Raw genomic sequence first — 27,988 nt, forward strand, 5'->3', positions numbered from 1 at the left:
AAAGCAATGGAAACACATAATTAGAGAGTACGATGCTTCTTTTTACTGTTACGTTCAGAGAAATCACATAGATTATACAGAGCCATTTCTCAATGCTCATTTCCTTCTACTTAGGAAATGTAACACATCATGATAATGCTAAAGACAAAATTGCTGGTTTGTCATCTAAGGTACAACTATACACGTAGCCATCATTCAACACTTTATTAAGCGCAAAGCAAGATCTACCATCTTTGCTTTCATTGTACACACACAGCTAAAGCAGGAACCTAGGGGAGGGGAAGGTTTGTGTGATTTTTTCTTATGGGGAAGGTGTGTGTTCTGCAGGCCGATCCGGTCTGGAGAGGTCTAGCCCATGTTCTGTCGGTTGCCATAGCCCCTCGGATGAGTGTCCTTCCAGTCATCCCACTCCCTTGCTCTGCGAAGTGTGTTCTCGTCGTCCTCCTCCTCCTCCTTTTGTTCTTTGTCTTCTTGTTGTTGGGCTGCTCTTTTGAAGTCAGCTAAAGTGGAAAAATGCAAACGGGGAGAAAGGGGAGGAAAGAGAGAGCTTGTTAATCAGTAATGTCAGGGGTCCCAGATCCACTGTGACTACCGCTGGGTACAGTGAGGACCGCGGCACCACTGGCTGCCTGTCTGGGCCCAGCAGAGTGAGGAGTACTCCTACCACCTCCCGTGTGTGCGACGCGCTAGAGAACACTAAGAACAGGATATTCTTGGTAGTTTCCACAGGAATCTTACACCATAAAAGGTGCCGCTCAGAATGAATTCTGTTCTGTGGGAAGATGTTTTGTTAAAATGGCCAACATTCATTGCCCCCCAAACAGAAACACCACTCTGCCCCAAACCCCAGCAATCTAAGAAAGGTAAAGTTAAAAAAAAAAAGTTTATGATGCTATGATTTGCAAATTGACAGGGAGATAAGATTACAAGTGACCCTTCCTTCTCTAACCATTTCTTTCATCATACTCAAACTGTGCGTGCGTGCGCGCGTGTGTGTGTGTGTGTGTGTGTGTGTGTGTGTGTGTAACTACAGGCAATAAAATACCTGTGTTGATTTTGCATGTGCTTGGAACAGTTTCTGAGACCCAAATGGCAGTCATCATACAGTGTATACTCAAAATAAACGAAATTAATATCTCTATATCTCTCTTTGGCATGAACTATTTTGTTCTTTTTTTTTTTTTAAAGATTTATTTTTATTATTTTTTTATTGGAAAGGCGGATATACAGAGAGGAGAGACAGAGAGGAAGATCTTCCGTCCAATGATTCACTCCCCAAGTGAGCGCAACGGGCCGATACTATGCCGATCCGAAGCCAGGAGCCTCTTCCGGGTCTCCCACACGGGTGCAGGGTCCCAAAGCCTTGGGCCGTCCTCGACTGCTTTCCCGGGCCACAGGCAGGGAGCTGGAAGGGAAGCGGGGCTGCCGGGATTAGAACCGGTGCCCATATGGGATCCCGGGCGTGCAAGGCGAGGACTTAACCACTTGCGCCACCGCGCCGGGCCCTATTTTGTTCTTTTAAAATAAGACGCTGAACTTTATGCTAGGCATGTGTTTGCAAGGAATGAATCTCAACTGAACTTGAACTATGGTTATGCAACAAGGTGGAGGAATCCACCATGGGGGGAGGGGTATGGGAGGGGTGGGGGGAATCCCCAGTGCCTATAAAACTGTATCACATAATACAATGTTAACAACAATAAAATTAATAAAAAAAAAGAAAAAAGAAAAAAAAAAGTCTAGAATGCTAGACTCAAAAGTGTTAAAAAAAATACTATTATTACTTGTTTTTTAAATGAAAGATTTATTTGGAAGGCAGAGTAACACACACACACACACACACACACACACACAAAGAGAGAGAGAGCGAGCAAGCAAGAGAGAGAGCAAGAAAGTGAGATCTTCCATCTGCCGGTTCACTTCCTATATGGCCTCAGTGGCTGGACTAGGCCACAGCCAGAAGCTGCGAATTCCATCCAAGTCTCCCATTTGAATGGCAGAGGTCCAAGTACTTAAAAGACACCTTTCCCTGCTTCCCCAGGAGCAATAACAAGGAACTGGATTGGAAGCACAGCAGCTGGGATGCTGGGACCTGAACTGGCACTTAGCTCACTATGCCACAATGCCAGTCCCTCAAACACTCAAATTATTCTATTAAATAATCAAATACATGAGGATCTGATCTTTTCCAACAGCCTAGGAATCTGGTGTTCTTTTCTTATTTCATTTTCTCAATACTTACGGAAATTTTTAATAGTTTAGATTCTTTTTCACAAAAAAACTTCCACTTTTTGCAGTTGTTTTTGGCATATACTTTAGAGCACAAATATTATCTCAGTTATAAAATCTGCCACATATCTAACACCTACATATGGGTTTTGGTTGACTGTGATGGTATGAAACTCATAGCATAGTTCTTTTTTTTTTAATTTTTAGATTTTAATTTTTAATTGGTTTTTAAGAGATTCAATGTGATTTGAAGATACAATTCTAAGAATATAACGATATTCCTTCCCTCACTACCACCCCCTCTTTTCTTATTTTAAAATCCTTTTACTAATAAAAGAGTGAAAACTACATAGAGTTAGGTAAATATGCATGTATAAGACACGTTTTTATAAGTAGACATTACAGCTTCCACATGGGTCAAAAAGCAGATCTTCTGGACCCATCCCCAAAGCCTCTCCATGGGTATCATACAAATCACAATACTTTAAAAAAATTATTTGTTTTTATTACAAAGTCAGATATACAGAGAGGAGGAGAAACAGAGAGGAAGATCTTCAGTTTGATGATTCACTCCCCAAGTGACCGCAATGGCCAGAGCTTAGCGAATCCAAAGCTAGGAGCCAGGAGCCTTTTCCAGGTCTCTCATGTGAGTGCAGGGTCCCAAGACTTTGGGCTGTCTTTGACTGCTTTCCCAGGCCACAAACAGGGAGCTGGGTGGGAAGTGGAGCAGCCAGGATTAAAACTGGTGCCCATATGGGATCCCAGTGTGTTCAAGGTGAGGACTTTAGCTGCTAGGCCACTACACTGGGCCTAATCGCAATACTTTTTATAGTAACTTCCTAGAGTTTGCCACCCAAGAGTCTGTATCCCTAAACACCATAGATGCCTACCTGTATATTCATTTACATGTTATTTAAGAGGTACTTGCATGTGCCCCCCGACACACACACACACACACAGATTGCTTGATCTGCTATCCATTGGTTCATATCCTAAATGGCTACATTCCTAGTTGGGCCAGGCTGGGATCCAGGAACTCAATCCAAGTGGCAGGAACTTAGCTACTTGAGCCATCATCTGCCACCATTCAGGGTGCAAATTAACAGGAAGCTGCAATTGGGAGTGGAGTTGGGTCTTGAACTCTAGTACTCTTTGAGATGGGATTTGGGAATCTTAACTACTTGACCAAATGCTCATCCCATATAGTCATTTAAAAAAATCAACAAATTTAATTCAGAATTGTGCAACCATCCCCACTTACAGCTAAAAACTTCTATTACTCCCTAAAGACTCCCACTGCATATTTATGATTGATTCTCATTCCTTTCCTTCCCACAGCCCCTGGAAGCATTAATGTACTGTTCACAGATTTGACTGTTCTGAACACTTCATACAAATGGCATGTAATCTTTTGTAGATGACTTCTTTTACTTAGCATAATGTATTTTGTATGTTTTAAAAAAGATTTATTTTTATTTGAAAGGCATAATTACAGAATGAGAAAGAGACATTCTTTTTGCCATGACTGTCATATGTATTACATCCAGAACATTATAAACTTCATAAGACAATACTACAACTTTTGCTTTAAGAAGCCATATCAACTTTTTAAATTACATGAGGGGATGAGATAGTCTTTAATAGTTATCCATATAATCACAATTTTCTGCTGCACTTAATGCCTAAGTTCTATGTTAGCGTGTGGGTGTCTGTCTTGGCTACTCTGCTTCCAGTCCAGCTTTCTACTAATACACCTGGGAAGGCAGTGGATGATGTGGCCCAAGCGCTTGGGTCTCTGCCACCCATTTGAGAAACCTAGATGGAGTTTGAGCTCCTGACTTCAATCTTGACCCAGCTCTGGCAAGTTGTGGTCACTGGGCAAGTGAATCAGTAGATGGGAGCTCTCTATCTTTCTGGTACTCAATTAAGTACTCCGAAAAAATAAGTACAGTGATGGATTGACAGCCTTTTTTTGCCCTTTAAAGAAGTCCCACTGTCTCAGGCTCCCAGCATCCTTAAGTGGAAGTGAGAAATAATTCATGTCATTGTTCTACTAGATATAATGTGTGCTTTACCTCTGTCTGCTTTCCAAACTTTTCCTTTTTGTTTTACAAAAGTTTGACTGTGATGTTCTCCTGTGTGGTTTTCTTTGTCCTTAACAAGCAAATCTGTATGCACGTGTTTCACAAATCTGAGGAAAATCTCAGCCATCATTTATTTATTTCAATGTTATTTTTTTTTTCCTGCACATCCTCTCTTTCTCATCTCCTGGTAGTTCATCTGTATACAAATTAGACTTCTTGACATTGTCCCACAAGTCAGTGAAGACTTGTTTACAAAGTAAAGATTTGTTACAAAGTAATTCTCTTTACTGATTTCCAACATACTTTGTTTTTTTTTCTAATTGAGTAATTTATCTTCAATAAATATTTGAAAAATGTTTTTCAGTAAATATGAGAAAATTGAAATATTTATCTTTACTATAGCTACTTTGTTCTGTCATTGACATCTTATTAAAAGCTCAGTGATTTGAACCTTTCAGATGTTGTATTTTTACTTCCAGTTTTTAAAAAGATTTATTTATTTGTCTTGGAAAGTCAGATAAACAGAGAGAAGGAGAGACAGAAAGATCTTCCATCCGCTGGCTCGCTCCCCAAATGGCAGCCACAGCTGGAGCTGAGCTGATCCAAAGCTAGGAGCCAGGAACTTTATCTTGGTTTCCCATATGGGTACAGGATCCCAAGGATTTGGGACATCCTCCAGTGTATTCCCAGGCCACAAGTAGGGAACTAGATGGGAACTGGAGCAGCTGGAACATGAACCAGCGCTTATATAGGATGTCAGCGTTTGCAGCAGAGGATTAGTCAATTGAGCTGGCCTCAGTTCCAGAATTTTTGTTTTTCTACTTCCCTGAGATTTTGTATCTATTCATTCATTACTAGCTTGTTTTTTTCTCTAGTTTTCAGCACAGAAAACAACAGATGTTATAAAGTCCTTCTCTGATAAACCTAACATTTTGAGTTATTGTGGGATTAATCTTTACTAATTTCCTTTCCTCTTGAGTGTCACATATACCTATTTGTTTTCCTTCGTGTCTAGTGCCTTAGGATTGAATCATAGGCATTCTGAATGGCATATACATGCTTCCTAATTTACAATAGTTTGACTTTATGCTGATATGAAAATGGGATGTATTCAGTACAATCTGGAGTTTGTGGAGTTTTGGAGTTTAACTTTTTCCAAGTTAGCAATAAGTGGTGCAATAATACTCTCTCAGAATGCTGAACAGTGAAAGTGAGCCAGCTCCCAATCAGCTATGCGATCACAAGGGGAACCAACCAGCACCCCTACAGTGTTGCTAAGCTGGGAAGTTCAGTAGGCTGTGTGTATTGAATGCATTCCTTGACTTACGATATTTTCAATTTATAATGCTTATAATGGGTTTATCAGGATGTAACCTCTGTAAGTTGAGGAGCATCTGTATTATGGGTTCAGAATTTTGTTTCATTCCATTAAGAGCACAGTCAGCTCTCCATATCCATGGACTCTACATCATGGCTTCAATCAACCACAGATGGAAAACAGTAGAAAAAGTGGGTCTGTATTAAATATGCACAGACGTGTCCCTATGCAAAAATACATTCTACTAGAAAAACTACTTATGTAGCACTTATATTGTATTAAGTAGCAGAAGTAACTTAGAGTTGATTTACAGCCTATGGGAGGATACGCATAGGTTATATGCAAATATGATACCATTTTATATAAAGGGCTTGAGCACTGGCAGATTTGGGCGTGTGTAGCAGGGGATGGATGTCCTGCAAGCACCCCCCACCATGGATACTCAGGAGTGACTATACTGATTTTTCATTTCAGAAGGCAAATAACAGTCTCAATTCCAAATTCTATCTTCCTTACATTGGGTAACAGCTGAATTGCCCATGTAGTTGTTTTAGATGCTAGTAGGGTTTATATACAGAATCAGGGGTCTTGCTTTCAGTGTCTCTCCTTGGGCGAGACCTTACTTTTCAGTTGCTATGGTCACTCTGAATTTCTCATTCCTGCACCACTTACACTACAAGCTTCCAATCAGGTTATAAAAGCCCCATATCATAAGCAACTGCAGCCTACCCACATGTTATAAAACAAACAAAAATCATAAAAAACCAGGAAATCCAAATCCATGCCAATCACCACTCTTCTTTCTTGTAAGTCAGTGTCTCTGTTCCCAAGGAACTTTAAGTACCATTTTCTCCTTCTAAGCGTTGCCTGCCCTCCAGTTTATGCCTGCTTCTGATCATTCTCCAGTGCTGTCAGGAAGTTGGTTTCTAAAATATTCTGTTCAGTTTCAAATGCAGATTTTTAGGAGGGGTCAGCCTGATCTGATCTGCTTAGCTTATACCAGAAACAAAACATACCCACAGAGCTTTGGTTTTGCTATCTGGCTGCCATTTTTGACATGATATTTGAAAAGACTAAAAAATATTTTATAATTATGGTCCCTATTCTAGAATCACCCACTGTATCTGTTTTCAATAGAAAAAGCATACTATTGCCTAGAATCTTCTGTAAGATCTTTGTGCAGACTATTTCTCCTCCTAAGGACAATACTTGCTGAGACTTTAACTGCCAGGGAGAGTAAGGGGCCTGTAGCACAGCCATCTTACTCCCAGCCCTTCATACCTGGGGTCTTCGCTATTCCTTGATCTGGTAATTCTCCATGTTTCTGATGCTGTTCGTACCAGTCATTCACGGTCATGGTTGCCAGACTTGGGTAACCAGCTCCAAACACCCTGCAAAGAGCACACTGCATTTAGAACATCAAACAAAAATAGCACTATCTAAGAAGCCTCTTCTCTTTAATGGCAAAGCCCAGGTCTATTTCTGCCTCATTCCCTACCCAGCTTTTTGCTGAGAAGCTGTTGCAAAATCCTGTGAGGATACATAAAAAGAGGCACCCAGAAACGAACACTCAAAATAACTAGCCCAGGATCATCTGCCGAACCAGGCATCACCGGGGTCAGTGTCCTACAGGGCAACGATAATGCTGTACATGTGAGAGGTCCACGGTTGACGGCTCTGCAGGGTAACAAAATAAGGGGACTCTCCTGGTACCCTAGGGAAAAGCATCTCAGCAACCCAGAATGACAGGCTGGCTTTATGGAATGCCAGCTTAAGCCATTGCCTCCAATCCTTTGTGGGAGCCAGTTCCAAAAGAGGCTATTCTACTTCTTTTTTTGTTTAAAATTTGTTTATTTTTATTGGAATGGCAGATATACAGAGAGGAGGAGAGACAGAGGAAGATCTGTCCATTGATTCACTCCTCAAGTGGCTGCAATGGCCAGAGCTTAGCCGATCCAAAGCTGGGAGCCAGGAGCGTCCTCTGGGTCTCTTGTGTGGATACAGGGTCCCAAGGTTTTGGGCCATTCTCTATTGCTTTCCCAGGCCACAAGCAGGGAGCTGGATGGGAAGCAGGGCTGCCGGGATTAGGACTAGCGCCCATATGGGATCCTGGCACATGCAAGGCAAGGACTTTAGCTACTAGGCTATTGTGCTGGGCCCACTACACTTCTGCTCCAGCTCTCTGCAAATGTGCCTGGGAAAGCAGTATAATATGGTACCAACTACTTGGACTCCTGCCACCTACATAAGAGACCCAGAAGGAATTACAGGGTCTTGCCTTCAACCCAGCCCGACCTGGCTGTTTTGGCCATTTGGGGGAATGAACCAGTAAGGGAAGATCTCTGTCCCCACTTCTCAGTAATTTTACATTACATTTCTATTCAAAATATAACTCAAAATTAACTCAAAGACAAATATGTCCTGTGCGAATCGCAATAGTGGGAAAAAGAGTAGCAATAGAGGGGAAAAATGTTAAAGTATACACTTTGTTGTCGATGTTGTTGGTGTTGTTGTTGATGTGGTTGTTATGAATTGATGTCAATCTGAAACAGTAATATTATTTCAACCCCAAACAACCTGTATCTCATGCAATAAGATATTGTAAAGTAATCAAGGAATCAATAATCGATATGAGTAGACTGCTTCTGATCTACATCAAAGAATTGTAAAATTGTAAGGCTCTAAACGGGATGGAAGAATCCACCATGGGGGGGGGGAGCGGGTTTTGGGGAGGGGAGGGGGGAATCCCAGTGCCTGTAGGACTGTGTCTCATGATGCAATGTAATAAAATAATAATAATAATAAAAAAAAGAAAAAAAAGAAAAAAAAATAAAATAAAATAATATCTCTAATATAAAAAAAAGTATACACTTCTCTACTATTTTTTGTTTGTTTGTTTAATTACCTGCTTATGTCTCTTTTTGAGCTCGTTTTTGAGCTTGAGTTGGGGATGGACATGTCAGGAGAGAGAATATATCCCTTTGATAAAGACAAAGCTCCATGCATGAAGCCATGATTTTCTAATGCCACCCATTCTGCATTACTGGTACATTGTATTAAAACACAAAAGTAGGGACGCTGCAGGGCACACCACTTTCTGCTACCACTTACTTGGCTTGGGTTACATTCCGAGTGAGAACGAAGGGTTTCATTGGAGGTCTCTCCCGAAGAGATGCATTAGATGTCGATGCCTAAAAAGGAACACATCGGAGGTGCAATGGTCATTTTGCCCACCCTCCTGTGTGGGCCAGTAACACCTTCAGGTACTTGAACAGCTCTGTGGATCCAAGATTCGCTCATTTTCTATGTATCCGTCTCTAAGCTCTCACAGCATCACACTAACAGTTGCATTGTTTAGTCCTTCTGAGGGGCGGGGCTGGGGGAGAGCACCATCCAAAACAGGGAAAACGTTCTCCTAGGAATCTTCTTAATCACAAGTGAAAAACTACTTGGTTCTAAGACACCCCTTCCAAAAGGAGGAAACTCCTAAACCCTCTTCTACGTCCCCTCTGAATCTCTTGATGAGAATTGGAAGCCCCTGTCCTCAGTCTGGCGTTTGGTAAAATTAAAAGCATCTTCCTATTGTGGGTAAAGTGTTGTCCAACAGCACCACGCATCACATGTTACAGAGAAATCTTTCAGGAAAGAAGAGTCGATTCATGTGGCAGACATTATGTTGTCCCATTTTAAGAAGTCACACAGATGGGAGTTCCAGACTCCTGCAGTTGGCCTGGTTCAGCAGCCCTGCCTATGTGGCCATCAGGAGAACGAACCAATGGATGGGAAGAAAGCTCGACTGATCTCTCTCCCTGTCTTACTTTGCCTTTTGAATAAATAAATCTTTAAAAAAAAAAAAAAAAAAAGAATCACCATAGCCACTCCTACCTTCAGCACCCACCATTTTGATCAGTCTGCTGCCCCTGGCACTGAGGCCAGACCTTCCACAATCAAAGAGAAGAAAACTCAAGGCACTGTTGTCATTTTTAAAAACAATCACATACATTTTTTTTAAACCTTCTGAAACTCTGTCCAATGTAAGCATGCTGTTAATGATCCAGAATCTCTAGGCTGTTTCAGAGGATGATGCTCCAAAATGAGAGGAGGCATAGACAAGTTTTAAGGAAGTCGGGCCCAAGAAAAAGCGCTCACTTTGTTCTAGCTCTGCTACTTGTGGAGCTAATAACTATACCACAGGAAAGAGTATTAAAAAAAAAATAGTAACAAATAACAAACCAATGAAACAGGGCAGGACTCAGAAGAGTCCAGCCTCAGAATGCTTGCAAGTCATTCCTCTCAACTTGCTCAAGGGGACTTATGGCCTTAGAATGCTAATTACTCATTCCCAGATCCTTGCACATGAAGCAGTAGGCTGATGCAAGCTGGAGGGAACAGCTCCTGGACTCATTAGTACAAATCAAATGAAGAAGTTTGAGCACTTCAGGAAATGCCTGTGACTGATAAATTCAACTCGATTCATGTTTTATCTGGAACCCCAGAACAAGTGGCAGTGCAGCCAATTTTGAAGGTACAGCAGTTCTGTTAACAGGGATTATGATTTTCAAAGGAAGCCAGAGATGTGGTACACTGGGACGTTTTTTAACAGTTCAGTAGGCATTCTGGGCATGGAGATGTTTTTGCTGTATCTTCCTTGAGTGATGCACAAGGTATGAGACTGCAGCATCTTATAGGGTTATTATTCCGCCCCCCCCAGCCAAAATGTATATCCTGATCTTTGCTTTTATCTTCTTCTACCTGCACTCTTCCAGTCTCTTCCAGTTCCATCCCCCCTCCCAATTATTCTTCTTGTTTTTTGTTTTGTTTTGTTTTTGTTTATTATGGCCAAATAATAAACGGCTCTCCTTCAGTAGCTCTGAGTTCTCAGAGCTGGGAGACAAAACCAATTTACATTCCTCTTTCCCCCATGCTCTGTCACAAAGTTAAAAATAATTAGAAGCATGCTGCAGATTAGCAAGCAGAAAGCTACCGTCGTGAAGCTTCAGCCTTTTCCACATTCATCTCAAGGGCAGTGATCTCGTGGAGACTTGAAAGGAGTTTAATTTGCTTCCTCTCGTGGGGAATGTGCAACTCTCTTGCCAGCAGCTTCCTGAGCTGGTGCGGGGCAGCAACCACTTACCTGTTTTGAAGAGTCTTTTTCGCTCAGGATTTTTATCTCCTGGTCAATGCTCTCAATTTCTTCCAAGCTGATACCGATCCACCTCCGAAGGGCAAGGAGATAATATTCACGAACACAAACTTCATCTGCTTGACCACTTTCCACAGCAGATTTCAGGGCCGACAACCTATTCTCCATCTCCTTCTTCTGCCTGTATCTGTTCCACAGAAAAGCATTACCCGTAAACTTAAAAATTAAAAAAAAAAAAGTAGTTCCTCCAAAGAGGGTCACAGTTAAGATTTCACCTTTTGCAAAGAACTATGCAATAGGTATATTGGTAATCACCTTGGCAGGAACAAGTATTCTATAAGTATAATGCCCCAGAGCTGAGCCCCCAGGCAGGAAGGGCCCACTAGGGGTTGAGAAAATAACATTTTGAACACCCCAGAAGGTCTTGTCCTCTCAGCCATTTGCATCAACTCTTACTAGGCTGAATGCTCACTATCACCCAGGGCTCCGGACAATGCTTCCCTTTCAAAGTTACACCTTCAAAGCATCATACCATCTCCGGGGCCACTGATCTGCCATTGATCCAATGATTCTTCGTGCAATAGCCTAAAAATGGTCATTGCTTTTCTTTGGTGGTAAAACATTGCCAGCCTTTCTGACTCCTCCTTATCTACTTTAAAGACTCATAATCACCTTGGCTACCTATTTCAGGGTACATTCTACTAATGTTACCCATCACCCATCTGACCAGCATCTACTGAGTACTGATTGTGTGAGCACCCACTGCCTCAGTGACTGAGACACAGCAGTACATAAAAGTCCTTGCTCTCAAGCAACTTTCATTCTAGAGGGATACACACAAACAAACAGATGATGAGTTCTTAAGTGTTATCAAGCAGAAAACCAAAGATAAATACACCGTAGGGGTATAAAAGTATTTGATGTTATCACACACAAGATGGTCAGGAGACACTTCTCTGAAGAGCTGTCCTTTGAGCAAAGACTTTAAGGAAATAGGGAAGCAATGCATGCTGATATCTGGAAGTATGTTCTAAAAGACAAAAGCAAACAACAGCCCCTGGCAAGCACCTGAGCTTTTCAACAGGTTGGAGATAACTGTAGCTACAATGGAGTGAAGAAGAGTGATATGAAATGAGGTCAGATAGGGCCCTAATGCACAGAATCCTGCAAACCGCAATACCAAAAACATCAAAATCCACGGTATTTTGAGATGGGAAAGCCACTGGAGGCTTTTGAATAGAATGCATGTGATGAATGGAATTATATATATTACTTTTTTTTAACATATGAAGCACTCTGGGTGTTATACAGGAGTGTGGGTTGTTAGGGTTGGGAGGCAAACATAGAAGCAGGGAAAGCAATTAAGACACTGCTGTTACAATTCAGGTGAGAGAGGCCCAGCATAGTAGCCTAGAGGCTTAAGTCCTCGCCTTGCATGCACCAGGATCCTATATAGGCCCCAGTTTGAGTCCCAGCAGCCCCACTTCCTATCCAGCTCCCTGCTTTGTGGCTTGGGAAAGCAGCTGAGGACGGCCCAAAGCCTTGGGACCCTGCATCCACACAAGAGACCCAGAGGAAGCTCCTGGCTCCTGGCTTCAGATCAGCCCAGCTTTGGCCGTTGTGGCCATTTGGGGAGTAAATCACGAGAGGGAACATCTTCCTGTCTCTCCTCCTCTCTGTAGATCTGCTTTTCCAGTAAAAATAAAATAAACCTTAAAAAAATCTATTTAACCTTAAAAAAAAAACTGATTTATTTATTTTTATTGGAAAGTCAGATCTGCAGAGAAGAGGAGAGACAGAGAGGAAGATCTTCCATCTGATGGTTCACTCCCCAAGCAGCCACAATGGCTGGAGCTATGCCGATCTGAAGCCAGGAGCCAGGAGCTCTTCTGGGTCTCCCACTCAGGTGCAGGGTCCCAAGGCATGGGGCCATCCTCAGCTGCTTCCCCAGGCCACAAGCAGGGAGCTGGATGGGAAGTGGGGCTGCCAGGATTAGAACTGTTGCCCATATGGGAGCCTGGTGCCTGCAAGGCGAGGACTTAAGCCACTATGCTATCACATTGGGCCCAAAAATAAATAAATCTTTAAAAAAGAAACAATTCAGGTGAGAGATGGTAATCTGAAACAGAGAGGTGGTGACGGAGGTGTCAAGTTGTGAATGTATTTAAAATACAAGCCTGTCAGAGTGGCTCATTCATTGGGTGTGAGGGTTTGAGGATAAGAGAAGGGTCAAGGAAATAACCTTGAAATTTTTGCCAGAAATCACCCCCCCGCCCCCCTGCATTTAGACTTCCAGAATCAGGTGTTCTTTTGCAGGTGTTCACTCAAAACAGAAGTTCTTAACCTGCAGTCTTTGGTGTGAAGTCCAGCATAACAAGGGTGGCTCTTGAACTCAGAAATTTTATAGAGAACTCACAGAGGTTTTATAGATTTTACCAAATTACCAAGGGAGTCTGTGACCCAGAAAAAGTCAAGCACCACTCCTCTGGTAGCATTCTTTATTATAAAAAAAACTGAGGTTTATCTGTTTCCCCAACAAGTGGGCATTTTCTATAATGTCACGAACAACTGTGACATCAGCATCATAGATCGCATTGAGAATAAAACATCACAAAGGTCAATTTCTAAATCATGATGCTGTTAGGAGTTAATACTGGGGAATGCTTAACCTGGATCTAAGACACAGGAGAAAACAATAAGAAATCCAAACAAACAAGAAAAAAATAACTCAAGCAAATAAAAAAAAATGCCTGGGGGCTTTAGAAAGCACGTAATCCAGGGTAAATTCTGGGTTAGTGTCATGGTTCTCTGAAAAAAGTTCTTTTGCTTTTTTCCCCATTCTCTGCACACATTTGACCCATACTCTGCTTTCCTCTTTTTCCTTCTTTTCGACTTTGCTTCTATGACATCGTTCTTAAGCATCTTTTTAGACTTTTAGCTCCTCCACCTGTTTAGGTCAGTGTTTTTCAAAACTAGTTTGTCTTAGAATCTCTTCTTCTAATGAAAGCTTCTGTGGACTCCAGTAAGTCATAAACACATAAAGTATGCTTTGGTGAAATCAAGGGAGGGTTCACAATGTCCTTCCTACCCAGGAAGTGCAGCGAAAGGCCTCTCAGGGCTCCAAGGAAGAGATGGAAACTCATTGTTCTGGACCTCCACGGCTCTTCCACATTCCTGAAGGCAGGTCAGTAAATGGAAATCCTCCCCATCACCCCAGGATTCCACATTTCTGTGACCCCTCTAAGTCTGGGAAATGTACACTATCTCCATCTCTGTTTCCAAGCTGCTGAACTTAAAACAGCAACAACAACAACCAAAACCGACCAAACAAACAAACTTAAAAACCTGTACTATGACAATTGGAGCAGTCACTCTGGCTCTGTTATCCTTTGATGCAAACGCCATTCTACCATCATGTTCATCTTGCTTCGCCTTAAAAATCTGTGCACTTCTGCTTTCCTCCCTTTTGCTTGTCTTTAAGAGACTAACACTATCTTTCCGGAGGAATTTTCAGGGCAGTACTTTTGCCATTCCTCTTATCTTCTGCCAGATCCCTATCCGTAAGTCCCCAGGCATTGTAGACTCTATTACTCTCCCTACCATACTCTGCTGGTGCCTTTCTCCAGTCTTAGAAGCACCTTCACTTTAACTAATTTTGTACCATTTCCAATGACCATTCTTCTCTATGCTGTACTGGGAACCAAGCAAGAATGTTGACTTGAGTTTAAATCCTAGCTTGGCCTCTTCCTAGCCTTGTAACTTTGTGGGAATCAATTTTCAGAATCTGCTTCGTTTTCTCTAAAATGGGCTTAAGAGGGGGAGTGTTTGATGTAGTGTTTTGGATGCAGCTTGGGCTGCCCACACCACATATCAGAGTGCCCATGCTGGAACCCAGGGCCCACTTCTAATTCCAGCTTCCCTCAATGTGCACCTCAGAAGGCAGCTGCTGATGGCTCATGTCCTTGGGTCTCTGCCACCCATATGGGAGATTTGTGTCCCAGGCTTCAGCTCGGCCTAGTCCTGCATGTTGTGGGTATCTGGGCAGTAAACAGTAGAGAGAAGAGCTCTCTTTCAAGTACATACATACATACAAGCATAAAATGGGGAATGAGTATTCATTATCAAATGAATAAATATTCATGAAAGTGCCTTCTTTGTAAGTAGTAAGACAAATATTATTAGCTGAGGAGGCTACAGCGGGCTAGGAACGCACCATTTAGCCTTAAAAGCAATTGGACTGGTCACCCCAGGTCTGTCTGACTCTTAAATTCAAGACCTCTTCTGTGCCATTGGCTTCCTTTCATATTTCTAATGACCACTCTGTCCTGCCCAGAGATACTCCCAAGCACTTACTAAGATCTAGCTACTGAAAAGAGCAGCACAGGATACAATGATACAACTAGGAAACTCAGATACAATGCAGTCTCTGATCTTGCGGAGTTCAGCAGTTCTGCTGCGCCTTATGAGACCTCTAGATACTATGATGAGACTAGGAACAGGAACCAAGTGCTAGTTTCCTTCAAAAGACTAAACATTTTTTCTTCCTCCCTCTCCCCGCTTCTTTTGCCACTGATTGTTTTCTTCTTCTTCCTTCATCCTAAACGTTCCCAAAGTTCTGTCTATGTTTGTCTCTAACATGCTTTTCCTTGACAAACTCACCCGTACCCATCTAAGCACAGAGGGGCTCCTAAATTTTTTCCCACCACCCACAAAATTATCTCCTAAGTTTTAGTTGCATCTGTCTATGAAAATGGCTATTTGTCACTTTAGGACCTTAATTCAATATAGTAAAAATTAGACTCATTATTTATCCATTTTCCACTTCTCTGTTAAAAGAACGGACTGTTAATCAGACTCACTCCTCAAAGATGGGAATTCGAGAATACGCATGAAGGAACAGGCTTTGAGAGAGAGAGAGAGGGAGAGAGAGAAAAGACATACTGCTTATTTAGAATGATGTCAGTACCTAAAGTCAAGGGTGAGAGACCTACAGAACTAAAGGACCTAAACAACTTGTTTTCTAATCATATATCTATTTGTACAGTATCTATTTGTGCAGTATCTCTGAGAGCTGTAGCATAATTTTCAGCACTTCACCCTAGTTGAAATACTAACAACTTGCATTTTCACTTCTCTCTTCCATTCCAATGGCTTCGTGCATATCATGGGCCATTGGACCATATTACCCTTAGCTTCTGCCAAACTACAATAATCTAGTCCCTGTACCTTCTTCCATCTACCCTGCCTCTGGGCTACCACTGACAATGTCTTTTCTGTTTGCTAACAGCATGTACTGTCTGAGCACCTTCGATATACTACAGCTTGTGCCAGGCGTAACCACAGGGGACACAAGAAATGGCCTTCATGCAGCATACATTCTGTGGGGGAGCCAGACAAAGTCCAGCAGACAGATACATGAAATATCTGCATGCTGAAATAGGTGTCATGAATAAGAAAGAAAGAAAAAAGAAACTGACAGAATGACAGATGTTTCAGACGGGTCTGGAAAGATCTCTCGAACAATGAAATTTCAACTGAGATCTACTGGATGAAGAATTAGCCATACAAAGAGTATTCCATGCAAACAGAACAGTACATACAGAGATTCTTTAGAGGGAAATAGCTGGGTCTGTTCACAGAACTTAAAAAAAAAAAGAAAGAAAGAAAAAAGAAAGGAAGACCTCCCGTCCTCGGCTGTGTCTCATGATCAAGGGGAGACTGCGGCGTGTGCCACATTATGCAGGGCCTCTAAGGTAGCAGCTTTGCTATCTGAAGTGACTGAGAGAGGCTGCTGGCCTAGACTGAGGCATGGTAGTGGAGGTGCAGCAAAACAAAAGGACAGGAGATTTTTTTTTTTTTTTTTGTAGCCAGAATTGACAGGCATTACTGATGCAGCGGATGTTGAGATTCTGAAAAAAAAAATAAATAAATAAAACAACAGCAGTAACAGCAAAAATTCCACAAAAACAAGAAAAAAAAAAAAAACCAAAGCCAAACAAAACAAAACAAAAAAACAGTTGTTAAAGCCGGCTCCTTTTTTTTTTTTTTTTTTTTCTGGTTTAAATTTCTGGATGAATGGCAGGGTTGAGATGGTGAAGACTTGGGGGAAGCACACGTGAAGGATAAAAAAAAAAAAGCAAGAGTTCAATTTCTGGCCCATTAAGTTTGTGATATCTTGTTGCTCACCCATAAGGTGTTTGAAGTATGGATCCTAAGGTCAGGAGCTGGGCTGGTGATACCCCTGTGTGAGCCACGGGCATGATGATAATGTTGATGTCTGTTAGAAATCAAAAAAAAAAATGCAGCAAGCTAGCAGGCCAAAGAAAAATGAAACTCAGAACAAGGAGAGACTATTTTTGCGATGCCCAACTGTATTTTCTAAGGGTTCATAGGAGGAGGAGCGCACTGTGATACACTCTGCAACTTTGTTAACTGCTGAAGGCAATGTTGTTACCGTTTATCAAGAGCATGGAAACCTTCAAATCTGTTGACCCGGTTACTTCTAGAAGTCTATCCTAAGGGAAACAGTGACAGATGCAAGTTAAAGATATTTGTTCAGAGCTTGACTCGGAACAGCCAAAACCACGGTCTCAATTTTTGACAATAACACATGAGTATAAATAAGTATGGTACAACTACAGGATGGAATAGTACATAACCATCAGACAGCATGGTTTCAAGAGACATGAGGATACGCTCACAATACAGTATTGGATTAAGAAAAAAGATAAAAAGTTAAATTCACAGCATTAATTGTAATTAGCTAAAATAACTATATTCAAAATAAAATACAGCAGACATGTAACAATAATCATCTATGAGTTTAGTATTTAGGCTTCACTTTAATTCAAATAGTCTTTTCTTGGTAAACTTTCTACAATGAACTTTCAGGAAAATAGGTCATTTTTCTTTTGAACCCTCCGCTGAGAATCACCTCGAATGTCATTTCATTCTGAAACCTTTTCCTCAAACCCTCCAATTAGATGTGCTCACTCCCTCCGTAGACTAGCTCCACAACTTGTACAGCACATGCTTTAATATGCATCATTTGTATACTGAACTCTTTGTTTAAACCCCATTAAATGCCAATGGGCTGCCCTCAGCTTCTTTCAAAGGGCAGGATGTGGAGTTTCACTTGAATTAAGTCTATCCTATACCTTCAAAACCTACTGTGACTCAATACCCCTCCCCTCCCCTGATGCTTCATAGCCCTTACTGGGGGGAACTTCCATGACTCCTTCCTAGCTGTCTGTCTGCCTTCTCCACCAGCACTGAAACTTCACAGCAGCGCTTTGGTCCTCTAACACCCAAACTGTTCCTGGCACATAGGAAGAGTGCATTAGGCGCTTATTGGATCATTGTTCAGCTTTCTAAATCAAGCCTCCCCTCTGAGCTTCACGTTACCAGCTACCTCTGTTTGGATGTCTCCTAGGCACTTTAAACTCAGCCCCATACACGCTGAGTTAACAATGTACATTGGAACATGCTTCTCTTCGAAAACTCTTCAGTTGATCCCACTCACTAACCAAAGCGAGCTCTTTGAGCAAGGCCTCCCTAACAGCAGCGATTTACAGAATACTTCCTATGTGCAAGATATTGAGCTATTGTATGTACCCCATGAACACACCCTAACCATATGAGACCAGTACAATGTTTAGATTTCACATATAAGGAAAGCATGTGGGTTAAATAAATTACCCAAAGTCCAATGGCTTGTAAGCAAAGCTGCGACTCAAATCCAGGTCTGATTCTGCAATCCATCCTCTTAGGCACATAAACATAATAAGCTGAACAGCTTAGACTTGTGCTTTAAATCCTCCTAATCTCTTTCTCAGGGAGGAACTATTATTATCTGATTTTTGCAGCTGGGGAAATTAAGGTACCAAGAGGTTAAATAAGTCGTCCCAAATCAGAGTGACTAAATGCTGGAGTCTGGATTCAAACACCTTCCTAAGTCCTTTGCAACAAAGCCTTGCTCCTTCACTTTCCTCACCTCTCAAGTTCTCCTGGGTCTTGACCCTATGGCACTGTTAGAAGTATTTCTTCCTCGTCTGGATCACCTTTTTATGTTCTAGCTTGACTTCCTTGCTTGTGGTCACTGTTCTCCTACCATACATTCACACCCCAACATGGTTCTTTTAATGCCCTTCCAACTTTAGATGGGTAACTTCCTAGTTGCCCATCAACAACTCAGTACACGAGTGCCTTCTTCAAAGCAGCTTTTTCCTTTCACCTCCACCCTCTTTGGTCAGGTGCCTATCCTTTTTGTTCTCATAGGACCTCACGCATCTTCCTAAGACATCATTTTATGTTGCTGTTCTGTCTGTGCCCCGTTTCCTCTCTAGACTGAATGCTCTTCCAAGGCAGGTACCACCCACACACAAACATCCATACTCACACATACACCTGTTAGGTTTGGCTTGTCTCCTCAGTGCCTAATGCTGACACTTTCTTAACAACAACAACAAAAAGAATGAGAATAAGCACCTTTCTCAAGTTTGCATGCAGAAGCTGTTTGCAGGGCTACAATGAGTTCAGAATGCTATGCATCTGACCCAGTACTGTTGGTCACACAGCTTCTCAACTGGGAAACCACAGATGAACTCTAGTTGTGATGCTGAGCCCTGCAGACCTTTACTCCACCATGCCATACTGGAATATTGCCGCAGCATGGGAAAGGTTGGCAGCCACTCTATTAAACCATATTGCTGCTCCTTCCTTGCAACCAGAAGGTGGGCAGGTCTGGCAGCTTCTGCAAAGGAAGCAGCTTCTTGAAAAATGAACAGTTTGCCCTCATCAGGGCCTCTATTTGTTAAGAACTAAGAAAAGTGACACATACCATCATTCTTCCCCCATCTCCACCAAAACCAAACAACAAAAGCAAATTCAAACATGCACCCCACCCCCCAATAGTACTGCCAACTAGGCAGCTGCGAAATGATAGCTATGGACCCACCTCTCTATTTTAGCCTGTCTTTGAGATGCCATAGCAACGAGGTTAGGGTAGGCCATGGAGGAATTAGCAGTATTATTTTCAGCTGAGTTGTCCCTGATTTTGGGCAGCTGAAACTCTGACACATGATAGTTCTGGCACTGAGTTAAGTAGTTCATAAAATGCTGCCGGGCCCGTTGTAAATGTTCTAGACGCTTGCTGGGGTTCACTTGTTTCATCGTGAGGGCTCCTTGTAATGCTGGCACCATCAGGTACTTCAGATCGGTGGAAGCAATCTCTTCCAAATCTTCATTTTGGCTGAAAAGAGCAAAGAGGAGGCTATGAAGCCAGCTTGAGCATTGCAAACTGTGGGTGTTCATTTCTTGGGCCTGATGCCAAGGGAGGAGGCTGGGGGGAGGGGGGGAGGGCGGCCACAATGTGATTCAAGGAAAGTGGCTGGGGGGGCTCACACCTCCCAATACCTCTGCAGTAAGGGTAGAGTAAGGAGCAGAGTCCCGGGAGGCTAGCACCTTCTCGGCAGAGAGGTGAACAACACAAACAATATCTATGAATGAGAAACAGAAATAAAAGGTTCTTTATCTTAAAGGGCTCCTTTACCCACGCGCAAGGGCTCCATGCTCGAAAACTATTATCACCTTCCTTCTCTGTCGCTATTACTCTGTCTATCCTCCATACCTGAACAAGTCGAGCTGCGTTAACATTTCGGTAACTTTCCCAAGGAGATCTAATCCCTTGAACACTTTGTCCTGGACCGTCCGGGAACCGCTGGGTTCAGTTGCTGTTTCCACTTGGTCCAGGAGCTGCTGGCTGGTTTCAAACAGCTCGGGCAGCCGCGGCAGCTCTAACTCTTCTTCTGATGCTGCCATCTTAGGGGAGGGAGGCTGGGACCTTGCGAGCTCACTTCCGGGGTCAAAGGCAACTTAGCAAACAATTGCGCGAATCCATACAAGACCGGAAAAGACGCCACATTGGTTCTGTAACTACATTGTTACGAGCGCGCGGTCCAGCGACTTCCGGGAGCGGCGGTTTGCCGGTCCAGGCTGCCGTCCCGTACTGTTTGCCAAGCGGCGTTATGACCAAACAAAAACCAGGCATCAGTGCACCAGCGCCACCCCCGAGGCCCTGGCTGTCGCTCTGTTCCCCGAAACCGCCACTGGGGTCCTGGGGGAAACTCAGTCAGTTCCGAGGAGCGACGGTGGCGGTACAAAACTCGGAGCGCCTACGGGTGCGCTCGGGGAGCCGCTCAGGGGATCTCCTCCTCGCTCTCTCCGCAGTCTCCCCAGGACCCAGGGCCGGGGCGGGTGAGCAGCAGGGGGCTCCGCCTCCGCCGCCGCCCAGCCGCTTCCGCGGGTCTCGGACTTGGTGAGGCTGCGGGGAAGGGCACGTAGCGCCCTCCTGCGGCTTCCGTCGCCCGCCAGCTGGAGCTGCGGGTTTCTGCTGTGCAGTCCTCGCTGCAAGTCCCCTCCAACGCCCCCCCACCCCGAACACTCCTATACCCTTGGAGCCCCTCTGCTTACTCCAGATAACTTGGTAACCTGCACCTAACCCACCCCAGGGTGCAAGCAAGCACTTCCAAATTTCGTGCTACTTAGTTCCCAGCTCAACGGTGCCACATTCTTTGTATTACATTCTCTCTGCAACATTCCTAAATCCTTTCCCCCTACCCCCCGCCCAGATCCCTCCCTCTTTCAAGGTTTCCTCCCGGCGTCTCTACCACAGCACCTACAACTCTTGTACTGGTGCTTAACCGATCTGTCTCCCTTACCCACTAACCACGTGTGGCTTTTTGAAATTGAGATATGCAGGGTGAAATACACATCCGACTTTGAAGACATGCTAATATAGACGTGAAACATCTTAGAACTTTTTTTTTTTTTACACTGATTTCATGTTTAAATGGTAATGCTGGGAGTATAATGGAGTTAAATAAAGCCTTACGTTTAATTTTGACTTGTTCACTTTTTCGGTGTGTCTAGTAGAAAAGCTACACTACACATGTGGCTCATGTCCTGCCCAGCACTAGTGTAAAGTATAAGCCCAGGAATTTCAACGAGGAGATACGTGATTAGTTTCAGACGCGTTCTGAGTTGCCCTAGATGATTGAATTTAACTAGAAGGAACACTGACCTAGAAAATAAACACATTTCAGAGGACAGAAATTCATAGAGAAACAACTAGAGGGCAATATAGGATAATAGATGATTACGTGATACATTGTATTACACGGGCTGGTGGAAAACCAACAGATGACAAGTCATTCATTCCATGCTAAGGGTAGTTCAGAAGCTTTCCTAGACATGACATGCAGTCATGGAATTTCACACCCTAGGAGGAAACCTCAAAGCTCTGAGGAGAAATTTGGAGACCAGAAAGGTCAAATCCCTTGTCCAATCAGGAGATGACAAACCTAGCATCTTTTGGGGCCAATTGTTTCTACTCCATCAGCCTACAACCGGGTAGGAGTTACACAGATGGAGAAGACCTGGTATGTGGCACAGAAAGAAGCCTCAAGCCAGAACAGTGTTTCCCAGCAGTGGAGGTTGAAACTTCCCTAGCGATGCTAATAAATCATCCCTCACACCTCTGCTTTACTAAACGGAGAGGAGGAAGGCACCACCATGGAATGATGCACTCAATGCTCCCTGGTACCTGAAACAACTTGAGTAAAATCAAAAATCGGTGTTTTTTTTAAAATGATTTGTTTATTTTTATTGGAAAATCAGATATACAGACAGGAGGAGAGACAGAGAGGAAGATTTTCCATCAGCTGATTCATTCTTCAAGTAGCCGCAATGACTGGAGCTGAGCTGATCCGAAGCCAGGAGCCAGGAGCTTCTTCTGGGTCTCCCACACGGGTGCAGGGTCCCAAGGCCTTGGGCCGTCCTCAACTGCTTTCCCAGGCCACAAGCAGGGAGCTGGATGGGAAGTGGAGCTGCTGGGATTAGAACTGGCACCAATATGGGATCCTGGTACATGCAAGGCAAGCAGTTTAACCACTAGGCTACCAGGCCGGGACCAAAATGTGAACTTTCAACATCAGCCTATGTCAGCAGTAAATGAAGAAAAATAGTACTTGGGGAGACTTGAAAACTCAGTAATTCTGACACTAAACAGAACCTGTTTCTTTGTATGTCTTTACTGTTACTTAAGAAGGAAAAAATGCAAAATTTGAATTTGGGGCTAAACTTTGTAAGCCATTTCCTAAGGTTTTCAAAGATCAGTTTTTTTTAAATTAAGTATTTATTTATTTGAAAGAGACACAAAGAAAGGCAGACACAGAGAGATCTATCCACTAGCTCACTCCCCAGATGACTGTAACAGCTGGGGCTGGGTCAGGTCGAAGCCAGGAATCAGGAGCTTCTTCCAGGGCTCTAATGTGGGTAGCAGGGACCCAAGAATTAGGCCATCTTCTGCTGGTTTCTTAGGCCATTAGCAGTGAAATGGATCGAAAGTGGAGCAGATCTGACTTAAACCAGGGATGCCGGTGCTACAGGTGACCACTTTACCTACTGTGCCACGCAGATGACAGTCTTTATGTGAGTTGTCAATTACTTTCAGAGTGTTTGTTATATGTCATGATCATTTATTTTAAGCATTGCAATTCATCTTATTTTGAGGAATACCAAGATTAAAGGATGGTTAGGTTAAAAAAAAGCATAAAAAACTGTTGTATCTCTATGCATAAACATTTCGATATTATGTTTCTGTTGTGTATGGGGGGTTAGCAAAAAGCCTAGTTTAGGGGAACTCGAAAGAAGATACATTGATACTTCAACTTTTGTCATGGTGAGATTCCATTTTCTCAATGACACTTTAGAGAAGGCTGTAATTTCTAAAAGGACTGGTGTGTTTGAAACAGACACACAGGAGCCTGGAGCCTGCCAACTCAGCCTCTGTCCCATCTTTCCCCCCACCTGCTTGGTGGCCCCCTGGGGACATCTAAGGGATTTGTGCTCAGCTAGCACAGGCCCTCCCTGAAAAGCTGGGTGACTTGCTCAAGGTCACATAGCCAGGCCACCATGCGCAGTTTTGACTTGAACGGGGTGAAACTAGAAGCCAAAGGAACAACATCTATGGATACACTGGTTATGAGATGACCTTTCATTTTTTTTCCCAGTGTGACTGCAGGCAGACAGGATGGATATCCACTTGTCATGTTTCTATATTTTTTTAAGGCTTGCTTGTTTATTTGAAGGGCAGAGTTACACAGAGAGTGGGAGAGACCAAGAGAAATTATCTATCTATCTATCTATCTATCTATCTATTCATCTATTATCTATCTATCTATCTATCTATCATCTATTTATCTATATCTTTCAGCCTGTGGTTCATGTCCCCATTTGGCTGCAACAGCCAGGGTTGAGCCAGACAGAAGCCAGGAGCTAGGAGCCAGGAGCCAGGAGCTTCCTTGAGCTTCCACATGTGGGTGGCAGAGGCCGAAAAAAGTCAGTCATCCTTTGCTGCCTTCCCTAGGCCCTTAGCAAGGAACTGGATCACAAGTGGAGCAGCTAGGACTTGAACTGATACCTATATGGGATGCTAGCAACTTAATCACCAGACTACAATGCCTGTCCCACATTTCCATCCTAACAACCCGGATAACCAGTTGTCTGATTCATGAGAGAAATGCTACAAAATAGAGTTTTCCTATCTGTCTGAATTGATACACTAGGCAGTTTAGAGCTTTGGCTTACCTTAGAGCTACTTTGACTTAAATAGGTAAAATTCCAATATTTGTAGCTGTAACGCCATTAATAGCACCAATTGATATCAAATTGGGTATAGTAAAAGCCAACATCGGGCTGAGACTAGCCAGAAACATATTTATTGCTTAACCCTTAATGTTCTATCTCACTTAACAACACATTTTTTGGAGAATTGAATATCCCTAAGTGGCAAGAAATTAATGAAAGATAAAACTCCAGTACATTGAAGGTTGCATTAAATGAAATAGTTAATTGTCTACGTGCGCAACAGTACCTCAAAATATTACAGAAAATGAAAGTAAGCAGTGTTCATTGTGGTGCAAAAGTTTAAAAAGTTATGCAGTTATTTCAAAATACCCATTTCTTTTTCATGAACTTTTTGGAGACCTTCTGTATATCCAACTCTGAGGAATGTATGAAATATTCTAAAGACTGGGATTTGAGTACTGTCTTTGCTATGGAGTAACCACTTTCCTTCCACCTTTCTATGGTTGTTACATGTTACCTGAATGCTAGGCACTTTCAAAGGACCACACACCATTGGAGATGGTGTAGATGCTTTTTAAAAAGATGCTTCTTTTTAAAAAGGTGTATTTGTTTTTGTTGGAAAGGCAGAATTCACAGAGAATGAGAGAAGAGAGAGAAGAGAGACAAGGTCTTTCATCCACTGGTTTGCTCCCCAAATATCCGCAACAGCCTGAACTTAGCTGAGCAGATCTGAAGCCAGGAGCTTCTTCTAGATCTCCCACGTGGATTCAGGGTCATGAGCTCTCGTGCTATCCTCTTCTGCTGCTTTCTGAGGCTGTAAGCAGGGAGGTGAATCAGAAGTGGAGCAGCCAGGACTCAAACTGGTTTCCATATGGGATGCTGGCACAGCAGGTGGAAGATTAGCCTATTATGCCACCTCACCAGCCCCTTGTCTATACTTCTAATCCAACTTTGTATTAATGCTCCTAGAAAACAACGATAGTCCAAGTATTTGGGTTCCTCAGTCTGTGTCTTAGTTCCAGACTAAGTTCCAGGTTCCTGGCTTCAGCCTAGCCTAGTCCTGGCTAATGCCAGCATTTCCGACTTGAACCAGAAGACGAAAGATTTTTACCTCTCTGTCACTCTGTCTTTCAAATAAAACACTTTTTGAAAAGTTAATACTTTGTAAGCATTATAATGAAGGTATGTGTAACATGTTAGAAAATTACAAAGAATGATTTTAGCCACAAGAGCATTCTGCTAAAGGTGAAATTCCAGACAATGATGTGCAAAATCCTTCTATTTTAAAAAAGTGCTTTATTTAAAAAATCTTATCTCTTTTCTGTTTCTATTTGACAGAGAGAGAGAAATTCTAGGTCAGGAGCCAGGGAACTCCCTGACTGGACCTTCCACATGTGTAGCAGGAACCCAAGTACTTGAACCATCACCTGCTGCTTACCAGGGTACTCAATAAGAAACTGGATTGCAGCTGAAGTCAGCACTGCCATGAGGCTGTCTTGTACAGCATCTGAGTGCCCCAAGTGGCGATGTAACCACTGCACCAAACTCATGCTCCACAAGATTCTTTTCTGCCCATTGATGTTTTTCTCATTTTGTTCCATCATGGATCCTCAGTTGTATCTGTAGAAAGCTCTCCTAGCTCTCCAAGCCTGTCATGTTCTCTTAGGCCTACATGGGTTGTGCCTTCTGCCTTGGGGTGTCCTTCTCTGCCCCTGTCTTCCTGGCACTCATCTGTTCACTATTCGTGGCCTGGCTCCAAGATGGCTTCCTCTGGGTAGCGTTTCCTAAGCTTTCTTCTGCAGGGAAGGCTGCCTCCTCTTGCATCTCTCAATGAGAGTACATGTTGTGGTTATCTGTATCAACGTCTTTCTCACTAAGAGCACCTTGAGGCCAGGCAGGACCTTTCGGTTTAATCCAGTGCAGCACCAGGTATTTGCAAGAAATTCACAGAATAACTTTGCGTGACAATACTTAAAGTCTGAAACGCTCCCTTCCAGTCATGTGACTAAGCTAACTATTCCACATGTGGTTCCTTAATGAAATAGGAAATAGGTGCTATTATAGCCCCATTTTTCAAATGAGTAAACTGTGGCCCAGAGAGGTTGAAGAACTGGCCCAACAGTGATCCCTTCTATTGGAATTTTAAACGCAATTCTGTTGTACCCAGATCTGCATTCAGAGCCCATGCTCTTCACCACCTCTGCTGCACCAAAGAAGATGTGCGTGTGTGTGTGTGGTGGGGAATCACAGATGTAGGAAAGGACAAAAGAGGAAGTAAACATGTGCTACATATGTGGCTAGAAAGAAAAGGAAGAGTCTGTAGGCTGGCCCACGGCCTGGAGGCTTTACAGTCAGCCATGGGAGTGCAGAGCTGATGTGTATAAGCAATAGGGAGGCATTTAATTGGCTCACTTAAGTAGCCACAGGGATTGTTCCTTAGGTTTTAACAGATGAGGGAGAGACACACAGCGGTAAATGCTGCTTTAGGGATACCTGGAGGATCGGATGGAGACATCTAGGAGAATAGTCTGACAATGGTTTATAGAAGGCCTCTTGTAGAATATGGTGCTAAATTGAGTTGCAAATGGTGACAGCTTCAGCAGGGAACTTGAAGCATTTGATATTATTAGAACTTATAGTTGGATGCTGCAAAAAGTGATGACTTCACTCAACATACATTATTGGATGCCTGCTATGTGCAAGGCACTGTTTTTTTTTGTGTGTGTGTATGTGTGTGATTTATTTTTGTTGTAAGGCCGATTTACAGAGGGAAGGAGACACAGAGAGGAAAATCTTCCATCTGTTGGTTCATTCCTCAAGTGGCAATGATGACTGGAGCTGAGCCAATCCAAAGCCAGAAGCCTAGAGCTTCCTCTGGATCTCACATGTGGGTACAGGATCCCAAGGTTTTGGGTCATCCTTCACTGCTTTCCCAGGCCACAGCAGAGAGCTGGATGGGAAGTGGTACAGCTGGGATACAAACTGGCACCCATATGAGATGCTGGTGTTCGCAGGTGGAAGATTAACCAATTGAGTTATCACACCAGCCCCAAGATATTGTTCTAGGCACAGAATGAATGGGACAGGCAAAATCCCTGCTCTCTTGGGTCTTTAAGGCTGGTCCTGGCTGAAACTAGGAACCTGTAGTTTCATCCTGCTCTCTTGCACGTGGGTGCAGGGTACAAGCTCTTGGTCCATCTTCCAATGCCTTCCTAAGCAGAATAACAGGGAGCTGGATTAGAAGTAGAGCAGCTGGACTTGAACTATCAGCTATAAAAGATGCTGCTGATGCAGGTGGCGGCTTTATCCTGTTCAGACACAATACCAGACTTCTTCATGAGACTTAAAAGACAGCTGGGCTACTGCATGTCCCTCATTTGTAGAGCATTTTACTTTCAAAGAATTTGGATAAATTATCTTTCACCTGCGCTAGCAACAGTTCTAAGAGTGACTAAAGTAGACGCAATCCTATCTTAAGGGTAGAGGCGTATTAGCAATAGGAGAGATGAATGTATGTGAGGTGTAAAGGGACACACAAAACATTAAATACACTTCCGTGAACCCTCA

At 43.0% G+C, this 27,988-nt stretch overlaps 1 protein-coding gene across 4 annotated transcripts; it reads right to left on the reverse strand.

Moving 5' to 3' along the window:
• Window positions 1–20: 20 nt before the first annotated feature.
• On the reverse strand, window positions 21–27,988 carry IGBP1 (immunoglobulin binding protein 1). 4 transcript variants are annotated; one of them, XM_041000820.1, is made up of 7 exons: window positions 27,984–27,988; window positions 20,403–20,577; window positions 19,731–20,024; window positions 10,766–10,961; window positions 8,743–8,822; window positions 6,913–7,022; window positions 21–500 (listed from the first exon to the last, which is right to left on the reverse strand). In XM_041000820.1, the coding sequence occupies exons 2-7, from the start codon at window positions 20,426–20,428 to the stop codon at window positions 349–351; spliced, it is 858 nt and encodes a 285-aa protein (XP_040856754.1). In that variant the 5' UTR covers window positions 20,429–20,577; window positions 27,984–27,988; the 3' UTR covers window positions 21–348. The 4 variants fall into 4 exon arrangements, with proteins under 4 accessions (XP_040856754.1, XP_040856745.1, XP_040856737.1 ...); XM_041000811.1 differs by lacking the exon at window positions 27,984–27,988 and adding an exon at window positions 620–625 and having other exon boundaries at window positions 20,403–20,923; XM_041000803.1 differs by lacking the exon at window positions 27,984–27,988 and having other exon boundaries at window positions 20,403–20,869.

Source organism: Ochotona curzoniae, unplaced genomic scaffold, assembly GCF_017591425.1.
Source record: "Ochotona curzoniae isolate NIBS_2020 unplaced genomic scaffold, NIBS_Ocur_1.0 contig_1274, whole genome shotgun sequence".
Classification (NCBI taxonomy): Eukaryota; Metazoa; Chordata; class Mammalia; order Lagomorpha; family Ochotonidae; genus Ochotona; species Ochotona curzoniae.

Coding starts and splice junctions, on each gene's coding strand:
- IGBP1 (XM_041000811.1), bottom strand. CDS start 20,593: ATGGCAGCATCAGAAGAAGAGTTAGAGCTGCCGCGGCTGCCCGAGCTG. Junction 10,962..19,730: donor AGACAGGCTAAAATAGAGAG/GTGGGTCCATAG, acceptor TCTGTGGAACAG/ATACAGGCAGAAGAAGGAGA. Junction 8,823..10,765: donor AAAAAGACTCTTCAAAACAG/GTAAGTGGTTGC, acceptor GTTCCTTTTTAG/GCATCGACATCTAATGCATC.